Source organism: Bombus flavifrons, chromosome 9, assembly GCF_040668555.2.
Source record: "Bombus flavifrons isolate JBK064 chromosome 9, iyBomFlav1_principal, whole genome shotgun sequence".
NCBI lineage: Eukaryota > Metazoa > Arthropoda > Insecta > Hymenoptera > Apidae > Bombus > Bombus flavifrons.
Genome location: NC_138450.1, coordinates 1303220 through 1327197, shown reverse-complemented (window position 1 = coordinate 1327197; position 23978 = coordinate 1303220). Strand labels below are relative to the sequence as shown.

Sequence of the window (23978 nt, the reverse complement as noted above, 5' to 3'; positions counted from 1 at the left end):
TGTCTCTTTTACCACCACTCGTTTACCAGGACAGTGAAGATAGTAGGGATGGTAGGGAGACATTTTTTGCATCAACATCATAGTCTAAGGAGGGGCATATATGTTCTACATATACAGATAGCATGTAGTTACCTATGTAGAGAAAATTATAAAACTAGCCGATGGGGTGATCGTTGGAAGATTTTTTAAACTATCACGAATATTATTCATTCAACGTCCTGGAAATTTAAGAAAAATCTATGAAAATTCGCGTAAGTAGCAGGTTAATTAGATTATAATAATAAATATTGAAATAAAAACTGAGTTAATGGACAATAATTCCATGTTTTATTAGCATTAAGCTTTTGTTAAACAAAATGAGTTCTTTCAACAAATTTTTATTCAGAAGAATACTGTGTATTTATTTTAAAAATACAATACAATACACCGTAGGTATGGATTTATTAAAAGTTGAGAGTATTTGTTGTTTCTAAGTTCTAATGCTGATTGTTATAAAAAAGAAATAATTCAACAGTTTAAAATATTATGAAATGTCAAATTTTCAACACTTTACCTGTTGATATATCTTATTAAATTGTTATCTGACAACTTTCTTTATAATTATTTTCAGCAATAGCACTAGTTACTTAAACAAGTCAATATAATATTTTAACCTCAAATGAAAGAAATAATATATCTTTCAAACGCGCGGGAACCAATATTTCGCGCGTTATTCTTACTTATAATCATTCGCAACTTTAATACTTTTACGAATTTTTAACTCTACTTGTCACATCCGATAGCCTGCAATTTATTGAATGAAACAGAACATTAAATTTAAGTGAAATATAAATCGGTCGCTCAAAAAGATAAATGTATTTATTATTTACCTTAATGTGGGAATTGGGAAGCGGAAGAATTTGAGATTTACGTACTCTGGTTAACGCAGTAGTGTCCATCGTTTCTCATTGTCTCAAGATGGTGGGGGAATCGTTGAAGGAAGGGATAACCGCACGTGAATATGGCAGTGGTGGGGGTAATATTGCACGTTGTGTAGTTGAGTAGAGGGGGCATAGCACAGACACGTAGTGGAATCACTCGATGGCCGGCAATGTGCACTGCGTCATCGTTCTAAGTGTCTCGCTGCTGCTTTTCGAAGTGTTAGCACGATCTCCTTTATTTTATTTGTTTCTCTCGGTTAACAATAATACTAATTTAAGAACACATACACACACGTATTCGATAAGTTTACACAATTGCATTAAAAAAAGACTATCGGTGCTTCTGAAGGAGATGAATATCTAACAAATAACTGTTCCATAGAAAGTTACTGTATTAGACTGATTTGCACGATTACACTCACACGCGTTCCAAGTGCCACCAATTCCATCGATGCTTATAAGAGTACAACTTATATTCCTTTTTTTTCTTTTTTTTACTTTTTAGATATTAAAAATGTTTTTCATATTTAGTTGATAATCTTTCTTTACACTTTTACCGGTATCTTCGTTATCTTAATCGTTCGGTGTCCTCGCTATTTTATTTAATCGTTCTATTACACTTTCACCGGCCTATCAGTCGATAATGTTAATATATAATCATTCAACTTGTTCGAACAATTCTCACTAACATTGTCTTATGACGTGTTCCTCGTGCTGGAGATGTAATGATAACATAAATGTATACATCTTTTGATACTTTCGAATGCGTCAAGCATTGTTGCTCGAGTGCAGTGAGTGAGTATCGTGGGAGATAACGCCTCGGTGCGATCCTCTTGGGGAGGAAAGAACGAGAAGTGGAGTTAACAGTTGAAAATGGAGAATCGTGTGCTTGGACCTACGCCGGAGGAGACGACAGCGGCGGTAACAACAAGCTGCGGTATTGGTACATCTTCTCCAGTGGCATCGGCGCCGACCAACACGGTTACTGGTGTCGGTGGTTCTGGTGCTCTGACTTCGGCCACTTGCACCATACAGAATCCCGTGGTCGTGGTGGCGAGCCCGCCAACTAAGCATCAGCAGCCTGCTGCCGTGCTGTCCACTATCCCTACTGTCCCTACTGTTCCATCCGTTTCCGGTGTCACCGCTGCTGTGCCCAAGATACTCAGCAGAAACATCAACGGCACGCGTAAGTTTCTAGCTATATTAAATTTATGGTTTTTATGTGTTTAAATATCAAATGTTTCATAGTTTTTCAGAGATTATGATATTACATGCTTATGTACTTAAATAGATTTATTGGTATGTGCTTAGGTTTTCATGCAAATATTGACAGAGGTTAATATTCATTCTTAATTGTTTTTCTGTAAGGTTATCTTGTTTTTCTTCTAAAGCAGAAAAATGATAGTAAATTTAAATTCTTGTTCGTAACATGTTTGGACAAAATTGATGATTAAGAAAATGATCGCATCGGTTTCAATTAACATCTGATGCCGTACTTTCTTTGTAATTTATGTAATTATGTTATAATTTTTTAAATTCGAGTACCAAGATATTTTACAAATACTATTTTATTTATATGAATACACAGTTAGTCTAATCACTGTCGTAAATAGTATTCTTACAGTATTATAGTGTTTAGTATAGCTTGACATGCCTGAATGATTGCTTGGTAAATATTAATTATAAGTAGCAAATTTGTAAACATAATCTTAATATTTCTTTAAATACCAAAACAAAGATTTTTTAAAAATTGGCTCTTACTGATTTATCAAAGCAAATCGCATTAACTTATTCAATCATAACGCGTTAATATGTTATTGTTAAATAAATGGCCGATAAATCATTGCACCTTTGAATCTTTATAATTCATGTAAATTTGACTTTTTCGTCATCGTTTAATAATAAAAATATTCATTAGTATTCATGCATTTTTATCTATTTCAATCTTTATTTCTTTTCGCCGTTTACTTACATCTTTTAAAAAAAAACTTGTTACTCTTGAAGTAATGAATTTTTCAAAGGCATTAATTAATTAATAATTATTGATAAAAAAGGATAATTGTTTCTTATTTCTCTGATAAAAATATTACACATGTAAGTACTTATATTAGTATCCCTCAAGTTATTATAATTAACTTTCCTAATACATACCAAGAGCAAACTTCATCATTCATATTGCAAAATCCCTAAATTATCTCAGAAATTAATTTTGTATAATCTACTGGAATTCACCTCAAAATACGATTATTATTAATTATAATTACGGATACTACAAAAACGAACGTCTATCACCGTAATAACCCAACAGTATCTCAATTGTTACAATTATTTATCCCTTGCCTAACCTGATATTATATATCTCAATTTCCTTGCTGAAAAAGTTCCATTTTTACGATCTGTGAGATACACGTATACAGAGCGCAAAGATACACAGTTACGCGCATAGTGTATGTGCTTTGTCTACTCTGGGTAGGAAGAGGCATGACTCAGGAAGCGGACAAAAAGCGTCGCGCCGTGCAAAAAGACGCTTTTTCTTCCGCCATTGGTGAGCAACTATTGCGAGAACGGTTTTTGTCAGTTTCTTACAAGACGAAACAGCCAACGGAGGAGGATATAACAGTATAGAAGGCGATCGCGAGCGCTGAGTTGACCATTGCAAACTAAATGGTAAAAAAGCGCTGGTTTCGCGGTTTTGCCTGACGTTTCTCCGAAAGTTGAAATTGCGAGAGAGGATATCTCTCGAAGACGGCAGTTGGTCCACTGGCTGCAAATGGCTGCTCCTTCTTTTTCCACTCCCTTTCTCTTCCTCTTTTTCTTGCCTTCCTCTGCCTTTTTCTCAATTTCTGCTTCTTTTGCTCCATTTTTTCCCTCCCTTATCTTGCCTCGTGTCGAAATATCGAAGAGAATTATTATACGAATCGAATCGGTCTTACGCATTAGAAATTGCTTAGTAATTCCTAAATATGAAATTAGAGGAGAAAGAATTGGTCTTTATTTGCTTCTACGATGCTTGTGTTTTGAAAAACTTCTAGTATTTCAGTTGATGGAAAAATATGATTGTTTGCATGAGGAAGTTTTAATTTTTATCTTTGAGAAATCTTCGAACTCTTCGGATTGTTATTCGATATATATAATAATGTGTGTAATATTCTACTAAACATTTGTATTCCCTCGTAATTACTATCTGATATTTCAAAAAGAATAATGCAAGAACAATTGCAAAGAGTAAGGTATAATGTAAATGTAATATTTTTTAATTATTTATGTGTCTGTAATTCTAGAACACTTGTTATTCTCATAAAGAGTAAAAAATCAAAATTAGCTAAAGCAATGATCGAAAGGCATAAAGATTTTTGGACAAGAAAAGAACGTTTAACTTTTTTATTATACTATACTATAATATGTAGTTAGGTTTTTGTTACAATGGTAAATGTAATAGTAATAGTAATAGTAATAGTAATAGTAATAGTGATAGTAATAGTAATAGTAATATGAATTTTTTATTGTTTAAATTTTTTAATGAGACAATAATTTTTATAAATTTTAACTATTTTATTAATTAATTTTGTTAATTTTTGCTATTGATGTACAACACGTCCACATTTATTTTGATAATAAAGCACTATTGGAGGAAAGAAATACGCATTGTCCGCATAATAGTAATAGAACATTTAAACAGTAAATCTTCGTATACTGGAGGTCCCACAGTACATACATACTTACCTTTTTTCGTCGTACGAACGGCTTATAATTCTCGAGAAATAGAAAGGCTAAGTCTGTCTTTTGTTTTTAGATTTAACCTAAGTGGTTTTTTATTTCTATATTTTTTACTATTTAGTTTTCTGTCCTATCGAAGTAATGGGAGGAACGCGACTCTACGTTTTCGTGTTTTAATTTCAAACAAACTGAATGACCGTTTGCTTAGAATTAGCATGCCTGTCGCGGCCTATTCGAAACACCGGGATAATTTGGCGCGCTATAAATTTGAGGCCGAAACTCGTGTAAAAACAGCCACTTGCTTACTGCTCTGTCGCTATGCAACTTAACAAAAAATCTTCAACTTTTTGCGGCAAGTTTGCCGGATTCCCGCGCTTACTTAGAACTTATCGAGCCAAGAATTTTTTTTCAAATTAAACGTCTTTACGATAGTAGCCATAGCTCGCATTCCCAAACCTGCCCGATTTCTTATTTTACGATTATCTCCTTTCTTTGTATCATAAACAAAACATATTTAATTTTATCCCTTTGATACCATGTCGTGCATATATAGTGTCCTTCAATTAACAATTGCGAAAATAAAATTTAATAATTTCTGATATTGGTCGTAAAAGAAAACTTTGATGTTTTAATTGCATCTAATTGTTTCTTATTCAAGCAAGCAGATATAAATATTGATGATTGAAAAATTAATATGGATTAAGTAATTTTATTTTTGAGGTAATAATATTATTTTTGTATAATTCCCAGTGTTGTAAAAGATGATTATTATTTTTAATTAATATTCGTAATTAAAGATGAAAAGATATACATATTTGCATTTATTACCTTCATTTCGTATTAAAATATTAAATTTCAAATTTGTGTTAGAAAATTGAAAGATTAAAACTCGCCATAAATAAGAATCATTAAAATGACACTTTCAGTTCTATCTTCTAATTTTTTATTACCTTTCTTATTTAAATTTTCACCAACACAATTTTCATTTTCAAAGGATTGGACAGAAAAAAGGGTTATGTTCTTTTATATCACCGTATATTCACAAATCGCTCTAGTTCTCGTTCCGGTTTGTCGAATTAACCCGCATTCGAGTGCATCCACCCACGGATCGCACAATTTCTTGATCGTATTCAGATTACATTCAGGCATCTCTTTAACGTCGGGAACAGAGGTATGCACAGAAAACTCGTTCAGAAGACGTGCAGAGTACACAAACGGAATGAAAGAGCTCGTTAGAATAAGCAGCTGCGTATACGTTGCTAATATTTATATTGATCAGACATTTAAAATGCTAGAAACGAATTCCTATTATACCGAGTATGATATAAAATATATGAAACCTTTTTTCTTTAACGATACATTAATTAGTTTCCATATTGTAATTCACTATCTCTATAATACAGTCATTGACATATTTAGTTGAACACCTGATAAAATTAGTATCATATCTAGTTATATAGCGTACAAAAATTTCCGTTTTTAAGTTGAACTTAATTCTTAAATGTTAATATAGGGTTTTGAAATACTTAAGATGTTTTACAGATGGTATTTAAGTGCGACACGCTCGGTAATTTTTAGTTAGACTGAGTCCCAATTTTTGTCTAGAAAGATTCACATTTACGTTTTACATTCGATTATACCTCAAAGCCTTGCTAGAAAGTTATTTTCATTTCACCATAGCAGTCAAGGATTAAGAAATATTCCTTTCTATCCAAAGACAATCAATTGCTTAGAAAACGGTTTGTCTATCGAAACTCATAAGCCATTTGGTCCTTCATAAGAACGAAGTGCATATTCAGAATATTCCCACAAGGAAGGAATCCGTCCGACCTTTATCTCGTTCGCGAATAAATTAACAGGCAAGAAATTCTTCAGTCTACCACCGTGAGGGGTACGCTTAAATCCCTCTTATTTTCTCTCGTACTCCTATCCCCATACTCTTTCGTTTTTTTATCCCTTCTTGTTCTAAAAGATTTAATCCCAAAAAGCGATGCGCGGTCTCGCCCTTGCCTTACCTGTCGATCTAACACTCCCATGAAGAACCTAACTAGAATAAAATATATACAAATATACGTTGTGATCCTCCCGAGTGATACAACCGGACTCACTGGTCCAGCCCTCCGCCTCAAACATATGCATATCGTCACCCTTTCCATCAGTCCGACGGCATAAAAAAAAACTCGGAAGAAGCCTGACCCAGAAGAACGAGGCAGAAAACGAACGAAAAAAAACAAATAGCTCGGAAAGAATTCTTTGTCTCTTCCTCCTCTCTTCTATTGGAACCGTGTGCTCCCTCTTTCTTCCCCGTGGGTTCCTCGACGTTATATCTGATCTCTTCTTTTCTCAGGCTGTTTTTGCTTCCACCACTTTTCCCTCCACCCTCAGCCCCGTTGGTATCCCCCTCCAACCCTATGATAGAGAAGTTTTTCTGCTGGGTTTTTATCAGTCTTCAACCTTGCGATCCAAGGGAGAAGAAGAGCGGCTGGGTAGCGGGAAACGTACATATATGTATACGAACGCGTACACTTGGTTCGTTTGCTCGTCTTTCTTTTTGTTGGACGACGTGTTACGTTGCGGCTGGAATGTTGTTGAAGTTGGATGAACACGGGAAAACCGTAAAGTTGCTTTTTTTCTACTTTTTTAGTTGGTTCTTTTTTAGCGAGAGAAGTAACATTGTTATTGCTGTTATTATTACATCTTTTCGTATGTGTACGACTTTATGATTGTTAGAACAAATTGTTTGAATATTTGAGTTAATTTACTTTATAGAAATACGATATAATATGTTTTACCATTTATTTTAGAAAAGTTGCGACAATGGAATACAGATCAGAAGATTATGACGGTCGTTTCGCCATTTGCAGTAATTCTTTTACTTGATCTAGTCTGAGATAATATAAACATAATTTTAATTCAAACATTTGATATGATTTCAATTCAGCATACTCAAAGATAACGCAACTTAATAAAGTTATCTAAAATCGCACAATTTTTCATTACAATACAATCTCTATGATATCCTAATTTTTTATTGATAACATTACATTGTCTAGCGAAAAAGTAATGTAAATGTGAGGTAAAAGAAAGAGCAGAAGTTGAAATGTTGCGTGCGAAGGTTGTATGCATGTGACCAGAAAGTGGCGAACGCTCTCATTTAAAAAAAAATTAGCCCTTGATGTTTTGCTTATAACCCTTTGCTTCGTCTTCACTGGGCCTAAGAAAAAACTTACTAAAAAATTCTATATTCACAGGATGCCCGTGGGAACGTTTCTTCCAAGGTTTACGAGATTTAGACATTTTTTATATTATCTTTGAATAAATAGAAAGCGAATGTTCTAATTAAATTGACGTTATTTTTTAATATTTACATTCTTTTATATTTGCATTAAAGATTAATTTCATTGTTTCATTTATCTGCAGATTGGTTTTTTAATGGTATATTGTTATTATAATATTAGAAAATATTAACAATATTCATTAATTTAAAATATTTAATTATTATCCAAAAAATTCGGTTAGTCCAAATTAAATATTTTACTTATTTTCATAAAAATTTTCACAGACAATATCACAAGTATTAATGAGACATGAAACAGATAATCTTTTGTCATTAATCAAATCCAATTATTTTTTGTCCGTTTCTACAAATATTGCATTTCCATAATTACAACTATTTTTAAACAGATTTCCATTTGATTCTTTTAAGTATATCTTTCCCATCCTCTAAAAACGCTTGCTAAACAACTCATTTATTCTCCTATTATTTTATTCACAGAAAAACATTCATACTTCTTTACTTATTAAGTTAAATAAATAGTTATGAATAATTATACTTTTATTGATTATAATATAATAAGTTTGTCGATCTGTTTAAAGAAGATTCCGGTCATTCTTTTTAAAATGAATTGCTTTGAATATTCTAAATATTTTGTTTATCCACGTGCAATAATTAGAACAAATTAGGTATAGATGCTGTTTATTATGTATTACTAAAACGTTCGGTCAGTTGCATTCACAATGTCGATTTAGTTAGTTGGGTTGCATTCAGGTAGAAGGATATGGTGCAAAAACGATTATCATGCAAGTATATCGCTAAACTCATCGCTATTTGCGAAGGAATCCAGATTTATCCTGTTTATTCGGTGGAAGCCTGTCGCGCGACTTTTTATCCAATCTGTTTTCGCTACGTGGACGCCGATCTTTTTGGTCGACCTCCGAACTCTTTCATTTTGTTCACCGTGAGTTTCTGCATTTTATTTCTTGGTCGGGATTGTCTATTTTTGCACCATACTACGCGGCCGCGTCATCGTTTCTCCGAACAGAAACTTAGATTAAGTATCTTCTTTTCCGTTCCGGTTACTTTCTGCCAAGTCAAAGAAATGCATCAAACCAGGATTTTTCGAATCGTCAGATACAATTGTTATTTTATTCATTTCACTATCAAACGTCTGTTAAAAAAACAGTTAATATTTGCACACATATGTACTTTTAGTATTCTTTTTAATTTTTAGTCATAACCACTACGCTAAATATATTCAAATAATCATAAATATATCAGAGATTCAATAGTGCTTATGAGAATAAATTAAGAATATTGTGAATGTAAATGTATAGATTAAAAAACAAATCGTATATTTATTAGACCAATATATTTATCGAATTTAGCTAATTTACATAGTATATTGAGTGTCTTTTAAGTATCGGGTACATTTACGAACGATAAAGTTGTTCGACTGGATGAATCTTTAATTACCTATGTTGCAAGAAAAGAAAATAAATTTCGTGTTTATCGTATAAATTTTTTTGTGATAATTAGCTATCAATATATATGTTCTTAATAGCTGAGTGCAGTTGCTTTTATTAATATCAAAATTTTTCCTGCAATACATGATGTTGAAACAAAGTCCTTTAAAAACATATTCTACTAATTTACATTAATCATTTAACTTTTTGCATATTTCATTTTGAGTTTCTTTACTTTTTTCAACACATACGATGCGAGCATACGTCACAGCTGTTTTTATAATTTGCTTTTTTCATATTTCCTTTCATTCCTTTTTACATTATTCAAACCTTGGTGAATGTTTATTTTTGGTTTTGATATACTTTTTCTGAAATATTAGCTTCTTCCAAATTCTACCGTGTACTAATATTATTAGATTATGAATAATAAACTTTGATATTACAATAATTTTACTAACATTTAATAAAGTGATTCTGCAAATTATTCTGCAATATAATACAAAAACTTTATATTAAGTTATATTAGTTAATTAATAGTTAAAACTACATAGTAGTTAACTTTATTATCAAATATATCTAGTTTTATAGTATTACTGAATACATCGAATATATTTACTTTAATATAATATATTTTTATAATAATTGTATAAAAGTATACAAATTAATTTAAATATTCTGAACGCCCCATGGAAGGGTTAATAATGTCAATGAAACACGTTAAATAGCATATCGTACTCGACAGCTTAACCGTTCCCAGCAACGACGAGGAGATTTCATCCCGCTTCGTGCCGCCACCAAATAAAGATTACGTGTCGTGATGTTTTGCAATTTTAACGGACTGCCAGTTTTTTCTCGATGGCGCGGCATGCGGGCACAAAATCAGTCGACCATACTTTAAAATGCACCTAAGGGAGGGAGAGAAGCTTTAAACAGTAGGGGATGGAAAAGCGACGGAGGTTGGCCATTGCAAGAAGGATGGAATTCAGGCCCCACCCTGCGAGCTTAAAAACGATGCTCAACCAATCAACTCAATTCGACCGAGGTATTGCTACCCCCGAAAATACCGATTTACAATATGTTTTCTAATTCTGCCTCCTTCGACACACATGGTGCTCTACCCCTCATTTTTAAATGTCGCAGGGACCTTTCAATGCCTATGGTCGAAACTTCTGCTAATGAATGGGTTGAACGAATTATATACGATAGAGTGCTGATTATATATGTTCAAGTTGGTGGATAAGTCATTGTTAGTTATTACTGCAACCAATAATCATAAAAATTTCGCTAAATTATTGGACAAGAGAGAAATATTTTTATAACTAATGTATTAGCCCAATCAACGGTCACAAGAACTTTTCCAATTAAAAACTAAGACAACGTCAAAAATAAAAAGTCCATACGTAATTTAACAACCAAACACAACACTTAAGCGGAAGAAATCGTTCGTTTCCCTCGTTAAAAGATCTTCTATATTCTATATGTCCTTTCCCCTGGCATCATCTCCCTCTCTCTGGTTGCCTGATCGTTGACCAGCAAATTAGTTTTTTCCTTCCTGCTCGTCGAAGGGGAGTTAACCATTGGTCGACTGTAGGAGAGGGTAGGTAAAAAGTGGGGATAAGTAAAATAGTATCCTAGAAGAGAAGCTCGATGCCTGGTGCTCGTATGTATCGGGGGGAGGAGCTGAGAAGGGCAACTGTAGGGAACGAAAACGGTAAGGTAAAACTGGCAGATATAGCCCCAACGAAGATGAAGAAGAAGGAAGAATGAAGAAAGGGTGGTGCACGAAGACTAGCAGATTAGAAAGATAAAAAGAGGGGCTGTTCGGTGAGATAGAGATAGCCGAGAGGGATAACCAAGAAACCAAGGGGAGAGACTATGGAGAAGAAGAACAAGAAGAAGAAGAACAGAGACAGGAGGAAAAGCTTTAGCACGAACTAGATAAAGTGAGAAGGGAAGAATGAGAAAGGGACAGAAAGGTAAGGTAGGGGGATCGAAACGGCGACTCAGTCCATCTGTCCGGTGTTTTGTCCAAGCGGCGGCAGAGGCACTAGACAAAAACCCACCTAACCCTTCCTTGATTACAATGCCAGTAAAAAGCGAAATACTAACCGCTGCTGCTACTGCTGCTGCTGCTGCTGCCGCCGCGCCGCGCTGCCGCCGCCGCCACTGCTTCTTCCACTGGCATTGGTGTGGTGCCGCGCGAGAACGGCCGCTTCTAAGAAACTAGACTCGTTTTTGCGTAGCATCGGAAGAGCGTCCGCACCGTGAGCTATCGAACAAAGAAGCTATAGCACTCGTTCGCTCTCACCCTCGTCTCTCTTCTCTTTACCACGTCCAACCGAACGTCTTTTACCCTGGACCACCCCCCTCATCTGCTGATGGCTGCTTCTAACCCGCTTCTACCTCTTTCTTTGCCTAGCCCCTCCTAGTTTCTCTTCTTCTTTCTCTTCTTCTTTTTCTTTTTCTTCGGTTACTTCTCTTCCTCGTTCTTCTTTTGTGCGTAGAGCTCGACCAAGCAAAAGTGAAGTTTTTGGGATGGCGTTTAGATCAAAAAATGGGAGATCTCAACTGTCGGTTAGTTCATCATTATGTGAGATCATTGGCATCATTTGTAATCGTAATTAATTAGAAGGAATAATCAATGACGGGAAGTAATGGAAAGCATTTAAAAACTTTAGTCGATTTATAGGAACAACATATGACAAGAATATAGATTAATGACATATTAATAATCAAAAACGATATATGTTACCCTATCAACGCATAGAGTTTACAAATTTATATTGTTTATTTAAGCACTTATCACATTTATATTAGGATCAAATATTTTATCTAACCTAGTATAGAGATGGTAGAATGCTAGGATAATGAATTTCACAAATAATAAAACCTAGTTTAGATATTGTAGAATTCTAGGATAAAGAACTTTGCAAATAATAAAATTATTCCATAACATTTAGCACTTACAGATTCCAATTTTGTTATTCCAGATTAATTTTTAAAAGTCAATTTTATCATGTTACAATACTTTACGATATAATGATGTATGTACGATATAATAGAATAATGGGGCATGCACGTCAAGGATCTCACCTCTGTTCGCTCAAACTGTATGTTCCATCCAAGGGCTATTTTCTTAATCCCTCCCCATTCCTCAGTATCATCATGTTTCTCCGTCTCCTGCGAGTCCTTATCCATTACGTTAGAGAATTTATCGATTCTTCTTGAAGCGTTTGATGGTGCTCCCAGAGGAAATCTCGTCGCTTCTTCCTCTTTTCCACATCATACACTTTTGCAATGGCCACACTGATCAATGAAGACTTTCGAGATTGTCTTCTGATCTCTCTTGAATATACAATATACAGGAATGGGTTTTGTTATTGATTCGATTGTGCAAAGGGATTAAAAAAAGAGAAAATGGATTCTCTGGATTTATCTATCTGGATTTATGTATCTATTCATTTGTTCATCTATTTATCGAAGTAAAAACTAATTTTAAAAAATTGATACGAGTAACAAACTCTTTAATCTCAAATTAATATGAACTCGAATATGAACTAAAAGTTTATAGCTTCAGAACAAGTGACATAATGACAGTACGCGTGTATTTATAAGTGGGCTGCGAGTTTTCATGCACTTATAAGAAATTTGACAACACGAAAACAAATATAAAATATCCAAAATATGATATTTATATATCAAGTAAAAAAATCCTTGTATAACTTCTCTTTCTTTAGCTATGTTCGTAAAAATTTGGATTTGCATAAATATCCGCAGTCTATTGATAATCTTTTCTTAAATATTCCTAATATCTTTAATATCATATTTCGACTTCCAAGCACTCCAATAGTGAATCGAATTTAATTACGATTCCTAGGTGATTTCGAATGATAAACTAGCAGGAACAATAAAAAGGGAAACAAAGGAACGGAAAAAGAATAAACGACGAAGCTAATCCTAAAGATAGCAGAACAACACAGTGTGATCCACGAATTGTCGGCTGAAAAGCAACGAAACGATGGTGAACAGTGGGCATAAAGAAGAAAAGTCGGTGGTGGCGAAGAGACAACAAGCACGCATCGTTCCCAGGGAGGCTGAGGAGGCCACGGTAGGATCAGGTTTTTCTTAGCGCGTCCCTGGTGCGCAGTATTGGATGCTATGCCGTGACGACTCTGCCTCCGACTCGCGTACGTGTTCCTACCGACAAAAACGATTATCCTGTGCCAAAAAAGTTGTTATGTAAATGCACTGCCAGTCCTAGACTGTCGGTCAGAGGTATAGCTACTCTACTTGATCGAGGTGAGAGGATCCTAGATAGAGGAACTATACCATTGCCTGATTACAATGAGAATGACCTGGGTCGAAAATCAAAGGAAACTGAATTTTTTACCTGTTTCGTCTTATATCGATTTACATTACGATGCTATGGGAAGATTTGTGAGGCGTCATGACAATGTGGAAAAAATATTCTTTGATAAATGTAGTTACGGACATCGAAATCTGTCAAAGAAGATTACTTTCTTTTATATTAGCGAATTAATAACGAAATAGGATTCGTTTATTATAGGAGAGGACTAGTGAAATAGGATAGACAAGTAAACATTTTAAAAATCTGGGGATGGGTGACCAGTACTTGTCCCTTCAAGGTAATGTTATCTGTTTTTCCAAAAAATGCCATATAGGAAGGTAAAATAGCAATCCATGAATTAATGCTAGATAATTAATATCGACGCAATTATTTATTTTTAAGTCATTGATTTTTTTATTCAACTTGCCCCGATAAATTAAAGTTATGAAACACGTATATTTTCTGGGTACTCCTTAATAAAAGAAGCTGAAAAGGAACGAAGAGAAACGGGAGTTACCATCAGAACTTTATGGTTTTTTGTATTTGTTCGATTTTTTAAAGAATAACTCTCGATACTTTATGGACAGTAAATCATATATGAATTACTCTCATTGATGGGCATTATTGTTTGATTTCTGTGTAATCAAGGGACTCATGAATGTTTGAACGAACCCAGCTGCAAAAATCGCTCATGTTTAATTAACGAATGACCATAAAACACTCGAAACTGTAAAGCACGTCTGACCATTTATTTTGTACGAAAGCTATCGGTATCTTGTTATAATTGTACTTGTCAAAGAAGTTAATTACAAAGAAGATTGAAAGTGGACGTTTAACAATATGGATTCAGGCAGAACGTTGGAATGCTAAAAACTAAAGGCAAGCAGAGGCAAAAATTACATGAACGATGAAAAAGTTAATGAAAACTTAAAGGAAATCTGAATTGAAATATAATAAACAGACAGCGCGATGACGTTTTATATCCTGAGATATCTTATAATCTTATGATTCTATAATTAGATTTTAACGATAAATTTTTAGTTTTATACCATTTTAATGTAAATATTGCTTATACATCTAGTTTCGTTCTCGATTCTCAGTCAAACAAGTTTCCATAACAACCGACTTCTTTCTCTTATATAAATTTAAGGTTCCAAAGAAAGTAAATGATCTCAATTAAACATGTTAAAGACACCAAACTGTTGAAACTCCTACATTACCTTATGAAACCTTATTCGACTTATATATGAAAATATAATGATATGTAGAAAGGATTCGGAGTTTTAGAAAGAATAAAAAAATTTATATTATTTCAATGTAAACTCTCGAAACATATTCCTTTGGACCAATTGAAATAATAATTAACAAAATTTCCCATATTGCATCATAATCGGAACTATGACAATTGGATAATTAAGTGTAGCTCTAAATTGTAGATATGCATTTATCTATACCGATATTGAAATAAATGAACTTTTACCGTATAATTTACTATCATCGCACGTTACGCAGATCGTTTTGTAAGTGAGCACATCGAAGAACGTAAGAGGGCGCGCGGAGGGAGTGAGAAATCGGCGCCTCATTAGAAAGATCCACATATCCCTTTGGTGGGTTCAGCCGAGGCTGCAGGGGCCAACGTCAGAAAAATCTCGCGGAACGAGTCACCCCGCTGCTGTCAGGGACTTACTCGTATCTCGGTCGGTGTATATAAGCGTGAGACCGGGCCTTAGGTTCGTAATAAGACCTGACGGCCAGGTTTTTCAGGGCCCGGCTCTACCGTATTGCTCCGTATCTCCTTCTGCATTTCTTCTCTTCTTCTAGCTTCCTGTCGCTCTCTTTTTTTTCTCTCCCTCTCTCCATTGCCCTCTCTCTTCTCATCCCTTAAATATCTCCCTTTTTCTCTCCCCCTCCTCCTCCTCTTCCTCCTCCTCCTCCTCCTCCTCCTCCTCCTCCTCCTCATTCTACCTTTCGTACTCGGTTCATCTTCCGTTTCATCTTTCTTCCCTTTGTTTTAATTTCTATCCTTTCCTCTTCGTCGCACCCAGACCACAGGTTTTCTTTCTGGATGGATACACCACTCTTTCTCTCTCCTGTTCCCCTCCCTTCCCTCTTTCAAGAGCGGCGTCCGATGCCATGCCAGCGGTACCGGTATTAATTTATACGCTGTACGTGTGTGCACGCCGCTTTTTCTCGCAGTTCCTCGAAATTTGCAAGAAACTAGTCGGACACCCTGGCGGCTCGACCGTCTGTCGCATACTGTCCGAGGCGAGCTCTCCTCCGCAAAGGTGAGCTCAGCTCGCCGAACCGGACTCAACAACCAAATGATCGATCAGTCGACCAACAATTCACCCCTCTAATATATCCAGATACAGGGAAATTATTTTTTGACGAATTAACAGGCATCCAATTGAAAGAATATGAATTATGTCAAATATTCTTTGTAGACTTCATAGAGAATATTCTTAATATTCTGTCCGTTGTATATTACTGTTTTTCTTCTATTATTTATGATAACATTAAAGACTTGTATGGATCATCGGCGATAAGAAAGAATGAAAAATTATTGATTCAACTATAGCATAGAACTATCGAGATTGAAGATTTCAGGTGTAAGCTATGTCCTTTTAAATGACCAAATTTGAAACTTGTCTTATTTATAAATTCTAATAATCTTAGCCATTCTAAAGATACTTTGAATCACAGATGAGATGGTTTAATGATTTATTAGATTATTATTAGAATTTTATTGTTCGATATTATAAATAATCAGAATTGTCTCAATTTTACTCGAGTCAAACGTTTCCTTTTAATGAATTTTTACGTAAATCATTTAGTGGTGCAGACGTCCGTACCTCAAAATGAAGCGGAACTACAACTGTACAGAGTGATGCAACGTGCGTCTCTGTTGAGCTACTACGACACGCTTTTAGAAATGGGTAAAGAAATTCTTTTTTAAATATCTAGTTCCTTTTCGATAACTTTAACGTTTTGAGGAAAGAATTAAAAAATACCATATAATAGTGGAAACCTTTTAAAATAATTCGTGTTAAAGAGATCGAACCATTTCTTACAAACTATTCTAGGTGGTGACGACGTACAACAATTATGCGATGCTGGAGAAGAAGAATTTCTGGAAATTATGGCGCTCGTTGGTATGGCAAGCAAACCTCTCCATGTCAGAAGACTTCAAAAAGCTCTCCAGGAATGGCTCACAAATCCTTGTAAAGTACCTTAATATCAAATAATTTTTTCGTACATTTAACTAAATCATTTTATCAAACAATTATACAAAATATTTGAAAATGATAAAATTACAAAAATATGGACATGTGTGTAAAAAGAAACCATAAAAATAAAAATATATTACACTCTGCAAAACATAGATATTATTAATGTTACGATAAATCGGAAACTTTAATAATTAATCGAGTTACCAAAATTCTGTTATAGCACTTTTCCAAACACCAGTTGTACCGACAACGGCTACGTGTAAAGCTCCTGCTGGCATAGGATTTCCCTGCGTGAGTCCTAGGCCGCAAGTGCAAAATCTTCAAGGTTTTACAACGACTTCGCAAACAGCAACTCCTACTCCATATGTTTCGTCGCACGTATCTCTAACACCATTACCATGTAGAAGTACTAGCCCTATTGTATCCGTTACAAGTGTAACAGCACCAGTGGCCTCAACAACATTTCGACAAAGTCCAAGTCCCAATACACCTCTGCCTTATACTACTTCTCACAGTCCTGGTATATTACAGGTATACTTCAAATAAAAAAAATGTTGCTACTCTTATTCCAGTTTTATGAACAATAGATGCAGCATATATTAAAGATATATTTTGTTCTTAATATTATTAAAATATTTAAATATTTAATTATTTAAATATTTGATTGCTTCAATTTATACATAAAATACTGTAATATAAAAATGTTTATCGATGTATAATGAATTGGATCAGATTTAGTCTTCTCTGGGCGTTTGAAATCTGTATATTTAAAACTTTATCATTATAAGACACAACAAAACCAATTATAGCACATTTTTCAGACAAAAGACATGCATATTTCTCCATACTCGATTGGTCAATAACATTTTAATAACTTCGAAGCATCCTGTGTAAATGAGTTATTGGAGAAATACCATTACTTTCAGGTAGGGACATGTGAGTCATCCTGTGGTAGTGGTACAACACCAAGTCCTAGTGGCGGTGGTGGTGCACCTGCGAGTCCAACGCAACCTACTCCAACCCTTTTGCAATCTCAAATACAAAGACTTGCAGAGGCAGCTGAAAGACTTGCCGCTACTATTCGACCCGTTGATCCAAAACCTCATAATGTTAAGAAAAAAATTTGCAAAAATTTAGAAGTAAATATCACTTTTTGTACATGCTTAAAATGATCCATAAATTTTATGTAATCGTATTATTTGTAGATGGTAATGGCTATGCCTGATAGTGATCCACGTAGAATGGAAGAAATTCGGAAATATGCAGCAATTTATGGAAGGTTTGACTGTAAGAGGAAACCGGAGAAACCATTGACATTGCACGAAGTGTCAGTAAATGAGGCTGCTGCACAAATTTGCAGGTTCGTACCTGCCCTTCTTACTAGAAGAGATGAACTTTTTCCTTTGGCCCGACGCGTTGTGAGAGATTCTGGGTATCATTATTCAAAAAATCATTAGTAAGTATCTTTAGTTTCTATAAAAATATTATTAACTCTATTACAAGTATTTAGAATGAAAATATTGAAGATTAATGTAGGTAATAGAATTACAAAAGGCAATAGGTAATAGAACTATAAGTATCGTGAATTTTCTTAGAAAAAGATTGTCCTTTTTTTGTTAATTTCTTCGAATATACATATATGTATAAAGTTTATCTTCCTAAAACCAGAATTCTAGTTACAGATCCTTTCTATATTAATTTAAAAGGTATAAATATACAGGGTGTTCGGCTACTGTTTCTATATAATTTAAAGAGTGATTCTTAACGCCGAAATGAGACGAAAAGCAAGAATACAAAAATTGCGTTTTTGGTTTCAATTTTTAGTTATTGAGAATCAAAAATCGGACAAAATATCCCTACACGCGAGCAAACTTTCTTACATGAACGAAAGGAGGTCAACTTAAGCAGCGGGGCACACAGTGATCCTCAATTCAGTCGACATATGAGCGACAGTTTACCTTCTATAAGTTAACCGTGAGATTCGGAGATTAATTCGGAGATGTAAACAACCCCGCGCAACGTTTCACAAAAGAAATAGTAGATTAATCATTAAACCTGCTTACTCGTGGAAATCCATAAGAGCATATCAAAAGCCACTTTATGAAATTTCCGAGTAGAGGGGATTAATGTTTCCTCTAATCCTTTACCTCTGCAAGTGTCCACAGCAAAATCACACACGCACCGCGATTGTCCTATGATCAGAAATGTTCGTTACGCATATTTGTAATTGCACATCTGTTAAACGTTGCCTCGTCAGTAAATAATATTCTGGCGGGGAAATTGGAATCGCGTTGGACTTTCCTACTCATCCATTCTTAACTGTTGAACTTTCTGGATGCTATACGGATATAGATTTTCCCCCTTCAATACTGACCATACGGTGCTGTTGCTGACACCTTTTTCAGCAGTAATAGTCCTCGTACTCAAATTGGGATTTTGTTGAATACGGTGCAGTGCTCTATCTCCCAGATCCGCGTCGTCGTACTGAATTCGTATGCCAGATAGGACAGGTTTTAATGTGCCGGTATCCCATATTCGTTGAGCTATATTGTAAAATGTCTGTGCGCTGAGTATAGTCCTGTTGGGATATTTTTGCATTATTCCCGTCCGCCGCGACGTAGCAAAAGTATATATGCGAAAGTTCTGCAAATGTATACATTCTATAATAAATGTGGCTACAATATAAAGACTGCTACACTGCATACAACACTTTCAAATATTATTTTGACATTTTGTGATGAAAAGTAAATATTTACCGAAAGTCGGTTTTTCCACACTTTCTACAAAATGTCAAATTAATATTTTATATTATTCCACGAATATAGTCACAATGTTTGCTTCAAAATAGATAATAAATGCGATAGTTATGCTTCTTTTCTATACTAGAGCTTTCTTAGAGCATTCTTCTAATTTTTTTCTTTCTACGTTTAAAACACGTTACGGTCATAAAAACTGAAGACAATAAGGCTTGAAGAATTGAGATATTTCCGAAACCCATCTGGTAAACAAAAAGTCCACTTTTCCAATGAGCATATCTAATAAATCTCTAGCTATATAAAGTTTGAAGATTGTGTAAAATAGGTTCTTTTAAATACATTTGATATACAGCCTCTTCGTTTCCTCCAATATCGTACCCTTGCTTTCAAAAAGAACTTCTTAAATATCATAACTGTTCCTGAATAATTCCGAGTTATACAAAGAAAATGAAAGCATTGGTAATGAGTATCGTAAATTTTTCTTTCTGAATGAACTCTCCATCACTACATTGCCATGTTTTAGCTATTTTGAAGCAAGAAACTAGAATAGTTTTGGAAGAACAAAATCATTCCGACATTTGAAAGGGAACTTTTTGAGAACTGAAAATATTAAGTTAGTGTCTTACTTGAGTGTATTGTATATGCAGTGCGCGTAGTGCGTATACTGCAAGAACACTTGACCAGTTGTTTTGGAAACAGGATGGTAGATCGGTCGAAAAAAACCTGTGTTTTGGTCTGCTGCTTGGTCACCAGATTTAAATCCTCTCGATTTTTACTACTGGGGCACATGAAAACACAATACAGTAAAATTTTAAGAGAAGAGTCAGGATCTATTTACAAGAAAACGGGGGACATAACGAACATCTATTGTAATTTGTTGTATTTTTTGTGGACACTCGCAGCTGGGACAATCGTGGTGCGTGTGTGATTTTGCTGTGGACACTCGCGGAAGTAGAGGATTAGAGGTAACATTAATACTCTCCATTCGGAAATTTCATAGTGTGGTTTTCGATATGTTCTTATGGATTTCCACGAGTAAACAGGTTGAATGTTCAAACTACCACTTCTTTTGCGAAGTGTCGCGCGGGGTTGTTTACTTCTCCGAACACCATAGTTTTCTTCTCTACGACTCATACGAGGTGAGCTGCAGCTCATATGTCGATCGAATTGAGGATCTCTGTATGCTCCGCTGCTTGGGCTAACCTCCTTTCGTTTATGTAAGGAAGTTTGCTCGCGTGCAGGGATATTCTGGCCGACTTTTTATTGTCAATAGCTAAAAAATAAAACCAAAAACGCAATTTTTTTATTCTTGATTTTCGTCTCATTTCGACGTCAAGAATCACTCCTTAAATTATATAGAGACAGTAGCAGAACACCCTATATATAAATAGGGATGACTTTTAAGTTACACAGTGTTATAGAAGGTTAGCCAAATCTACATGTAGTTTTTAAGCCAATTAAAGTATGATATTCATAATTAAAATGCTTTAGCTTATCCGTGTCAAGGCCACGTGAAAATGGCGAAGAAAACGAACCTGATCGTACAAAACGACAAAAGCTCGAGCTTGAGGGTGAGAATGAAGATGCGACGCAGGTTAGCTCACCTCGATCATCATAATAAGCCATGTACATACAGATTCCAGTTCAGAATCATTATAAACTTGGGACAAAGTCACGGATTTTAATATAAATTGAATACGACATATCTTATGTGATACATCAATTATATAGTATAATTATAAAAATTAGATACCAAGAAATTTTCATTATATTTAGAATTACACTAAAACAAATGTTTTATTAAAGAATTTAATCAACTTAATATAAGAAAAATTATGAAATAATTTCCTTGGTAACGTACATAATATTAATTATTAGATAAGTTGAATCAATTTATAATTTTTATGATCAGTAATTAAAGAAATTACTAAGTAATGATTATACAAAAATAAAATCGACGATTTTTTTAAATATTACAAAATATCATATATATAGCCTTAAAAAAAAACGTTACAAAATCCTTGATGGAATTCCATAGTTATGATTTGATCTGGAATCGTTGGCATATTAATGAGCTGCTGCACTCGCATGAGCGCTAACAACTAACTATGCACCCAGCACGTAAACAATTGCAACACGTAAACTACCACTACGTTGATATACGCGCGAAGCACAAGCAGAAAAGGTCAAGTATAGCTTTTGCATAACATGCATGGCTTTTGTACTAAATGTTTGTATACTTATGTTTGTTAATTAACAGGTATTTAAAAAACGTTAAATATTTTATAATTGTACATACATATAAAAAAATTCTTCTCAGAAACTGTTTTTCCTTAAGTAGAAGGTGCATTTTTTAATAAGAATTTTTTTTACTTTATGGATTAACATATTAAAAATTAAATTACTATCTAAAACACAATTAATTCATACAATATTTTCTTCCACACTTGTTGGGACTCTATGCTTTGTTCCTGGTGTCCTTACGAGTTGTGTATGCCTGTTATATTAGTTATATCGAGTAATTGTTATTAACTGTAGTAATAATAATAATTAGCTTTTTTCTGGCTTTCATTCCCTACGCTATATTTGTCACTTCTACTGTCTGTAGCAGTTCACTGTTCTAGGAGGAGTTGGATCTACGTTGCCCTGAAATGGATGTAGGTAACTCAACAATTAGAAGACACAGATCTTCAAGGTGATTACTTTGAGCTCAAATGGATTATTAAATAAACAATGCACTGTAAAATACTTATAGATTGCAATCTTGAATATCACATATATATTTTATTAACTTATAATTGCAAAGAAATTAATTTTGCAAGTATATATTGATGTTCAGACATTTGCATTGTTTTAGTCCAGTTTGGAGGAAGAAGAATAACAATGGTATGTTCAGTGCGAGTATCGAGGAGATTAGCGACTCTGACAGTCAACTTTCATTTTCAAATGAAGAGTCTTCATCGATACACGTAAGCAAATGTTTTGCGAATATATGTGTACTAACTATTTCAAGTTGACAAATGGTCCTATTTACAGGACACTAATGAAGTTGAAGCAGATAATACAGATAAGGAAAGTGATTTCAATCTTAAGGTAGTAAATTTTATTTAAATTGATATACGTATTATTTACTAATTTCTGAAGAAATATATATATAATGATATCAAGTTAAATAAGTAATAATTAGTAAATGCTAATTTGGCTTTCAATTTGATTAAATATAGGTAATAGCTTCACGGGGAGATAATATAATTGCTGTGGCAAATCCTGCATTAATGGAATGTAATCATCCTATAAAAGAAGAACCAACAGACGAAAAACCAACGCTGTGATATTGTTAAAAAATTGTATTATCATAGTTGTCTCATTCTTAGAAACATGTTTCAGCCTGTATTAGAATTAGTATTATTATATGTATTTGACCACTGTCATGTTATTTCCTATAACATAATTTTTATGTTGGTTGTTGCTGCACAAGTAAAATTTTTGCATTAAAAACTATTTTAAAATCAGAATTAACAGATGTTACAATGGGTTTCATAAAACCAACAGAAGTATGTTAAAAAATACGGCGCTGGTCATTATTTGATTTTAATAAATTCTTCGTACTTATTTTAAGCTACAAAAACACTTTTAGATGTTGTATATACTATTAATTTCTTTAAATCAAAAGCGTGTGTTGACTGAAATATAATTGCGTATTGTATAACACTAAAATTTGTAAATATACAATGAATCTTTTTTATTCAATGTATTGTATTTTTAAAACAATCTATACATTATCATATGATTTATGTAAGTTAATAAATACGTATGAAAGTAGTTACTTTGTATTATTGTAAATTTCCAAAAATATATAGCTTCCGAATTCTATATTCTTGAGCATCTTCATATTTGTCACTGTTACGAATGATATATCCATTCCTCAGTATAGAATACTAGAATACTGTATAATACAGTTTAGTACAGTTGTACATACTACTATACAATTTGCGATACAATCTGCTACAGAATACAGTCATAGAGATATATCGTGTGATCGAGTGTAAAGATATAGCACATGAGGGAACTGAAAAATACGATATTGAAATAGAAAGGGAACGCTTCACAGAGGTCTTTTATGTCCTTGTCTAATAAGCATGCACATTCGTACAGTAAATATGAAGCGTAACACTGATCGAAGAACGGCGTAAGTATGCACGTCTGATCAAACAAGGATAGAACGGGCTTATATGCAACGTATTCTTTCTATTCGTATATCGTA

General features: G+C 34.1%; 1 protein-coding gene across 6 annotated transcripts; it reads left to right on the top strand.

Moving 5' to 3' along the window:
- The first annotated feature begins 1087 nt into the window (after nt 1-1087).
- Nucleotides 1088-23523, top strand: nab (NGFI-A-binding protein homolog). Of its 6 annotated transcripts, none has more exons than XM_069119431.1 (11): nt 1101-2106; nt 16563-16664; nt 16812-16949; nt 17179-17489; nt 17885-18097; nt 18164-18318; nt 21206-21308; nt 22339-22409; nt 22572-22683; nt 22751-22807; nt 22939-23523. In XM_069119431.1, the coding sequence occupies exons 1-11, from the start codon at nt 1794-1796 to the stop codon at nt 23044-23046; spliced, it is 1683 nt and encodes a 560-aa protein (XP_068975532.1). In that variant the 5' UTR covers nt 1101-1793; the 3' UTR covers nt 23047-23523. The 6 variants fall into 6 exon arrangements, 4 of the variants coding, with proteins under 4 accessions (XP_068975533.1, XP_068975532.1, XP_068975531.1 ...); XM_069119430.1 differs by having other exon boundaries at nt 18164-18414; nt 22342-22409; XM_069119429.1 differs by having other exon boundaries at nt 18164-18414.
- Nucleotides 23524-23978: the final 455 nt, after the last annotated feature.

What these genes read in the sequence shown, in the direction of transcription:
- nab (XM_069119429.1), top strand. Translation starts at nt 1,794, where the DNA reads ATGGAGAATCGTGTGCTTGGACCTACGCCGGAGGAGACGACAGCGGCG. An exon ending in ACAGTCCTGGTATATTACAG is followed by an intron (nt 17,490 to 17,884) that starts GTATACTTCAAA and finishes CATTACTTTCAG; the next exon opens with GTAGGGACATGTGAGTCATC. An exon ending in AGAAGACACAGATCTTCAAG is followed by an intron (nt 22,410 to 22,571) that starts GTGATTACTTTG and finishes GCATTGTTTTAG; the next exon opens with TCCAGTTTGGAGGAAGAAGA.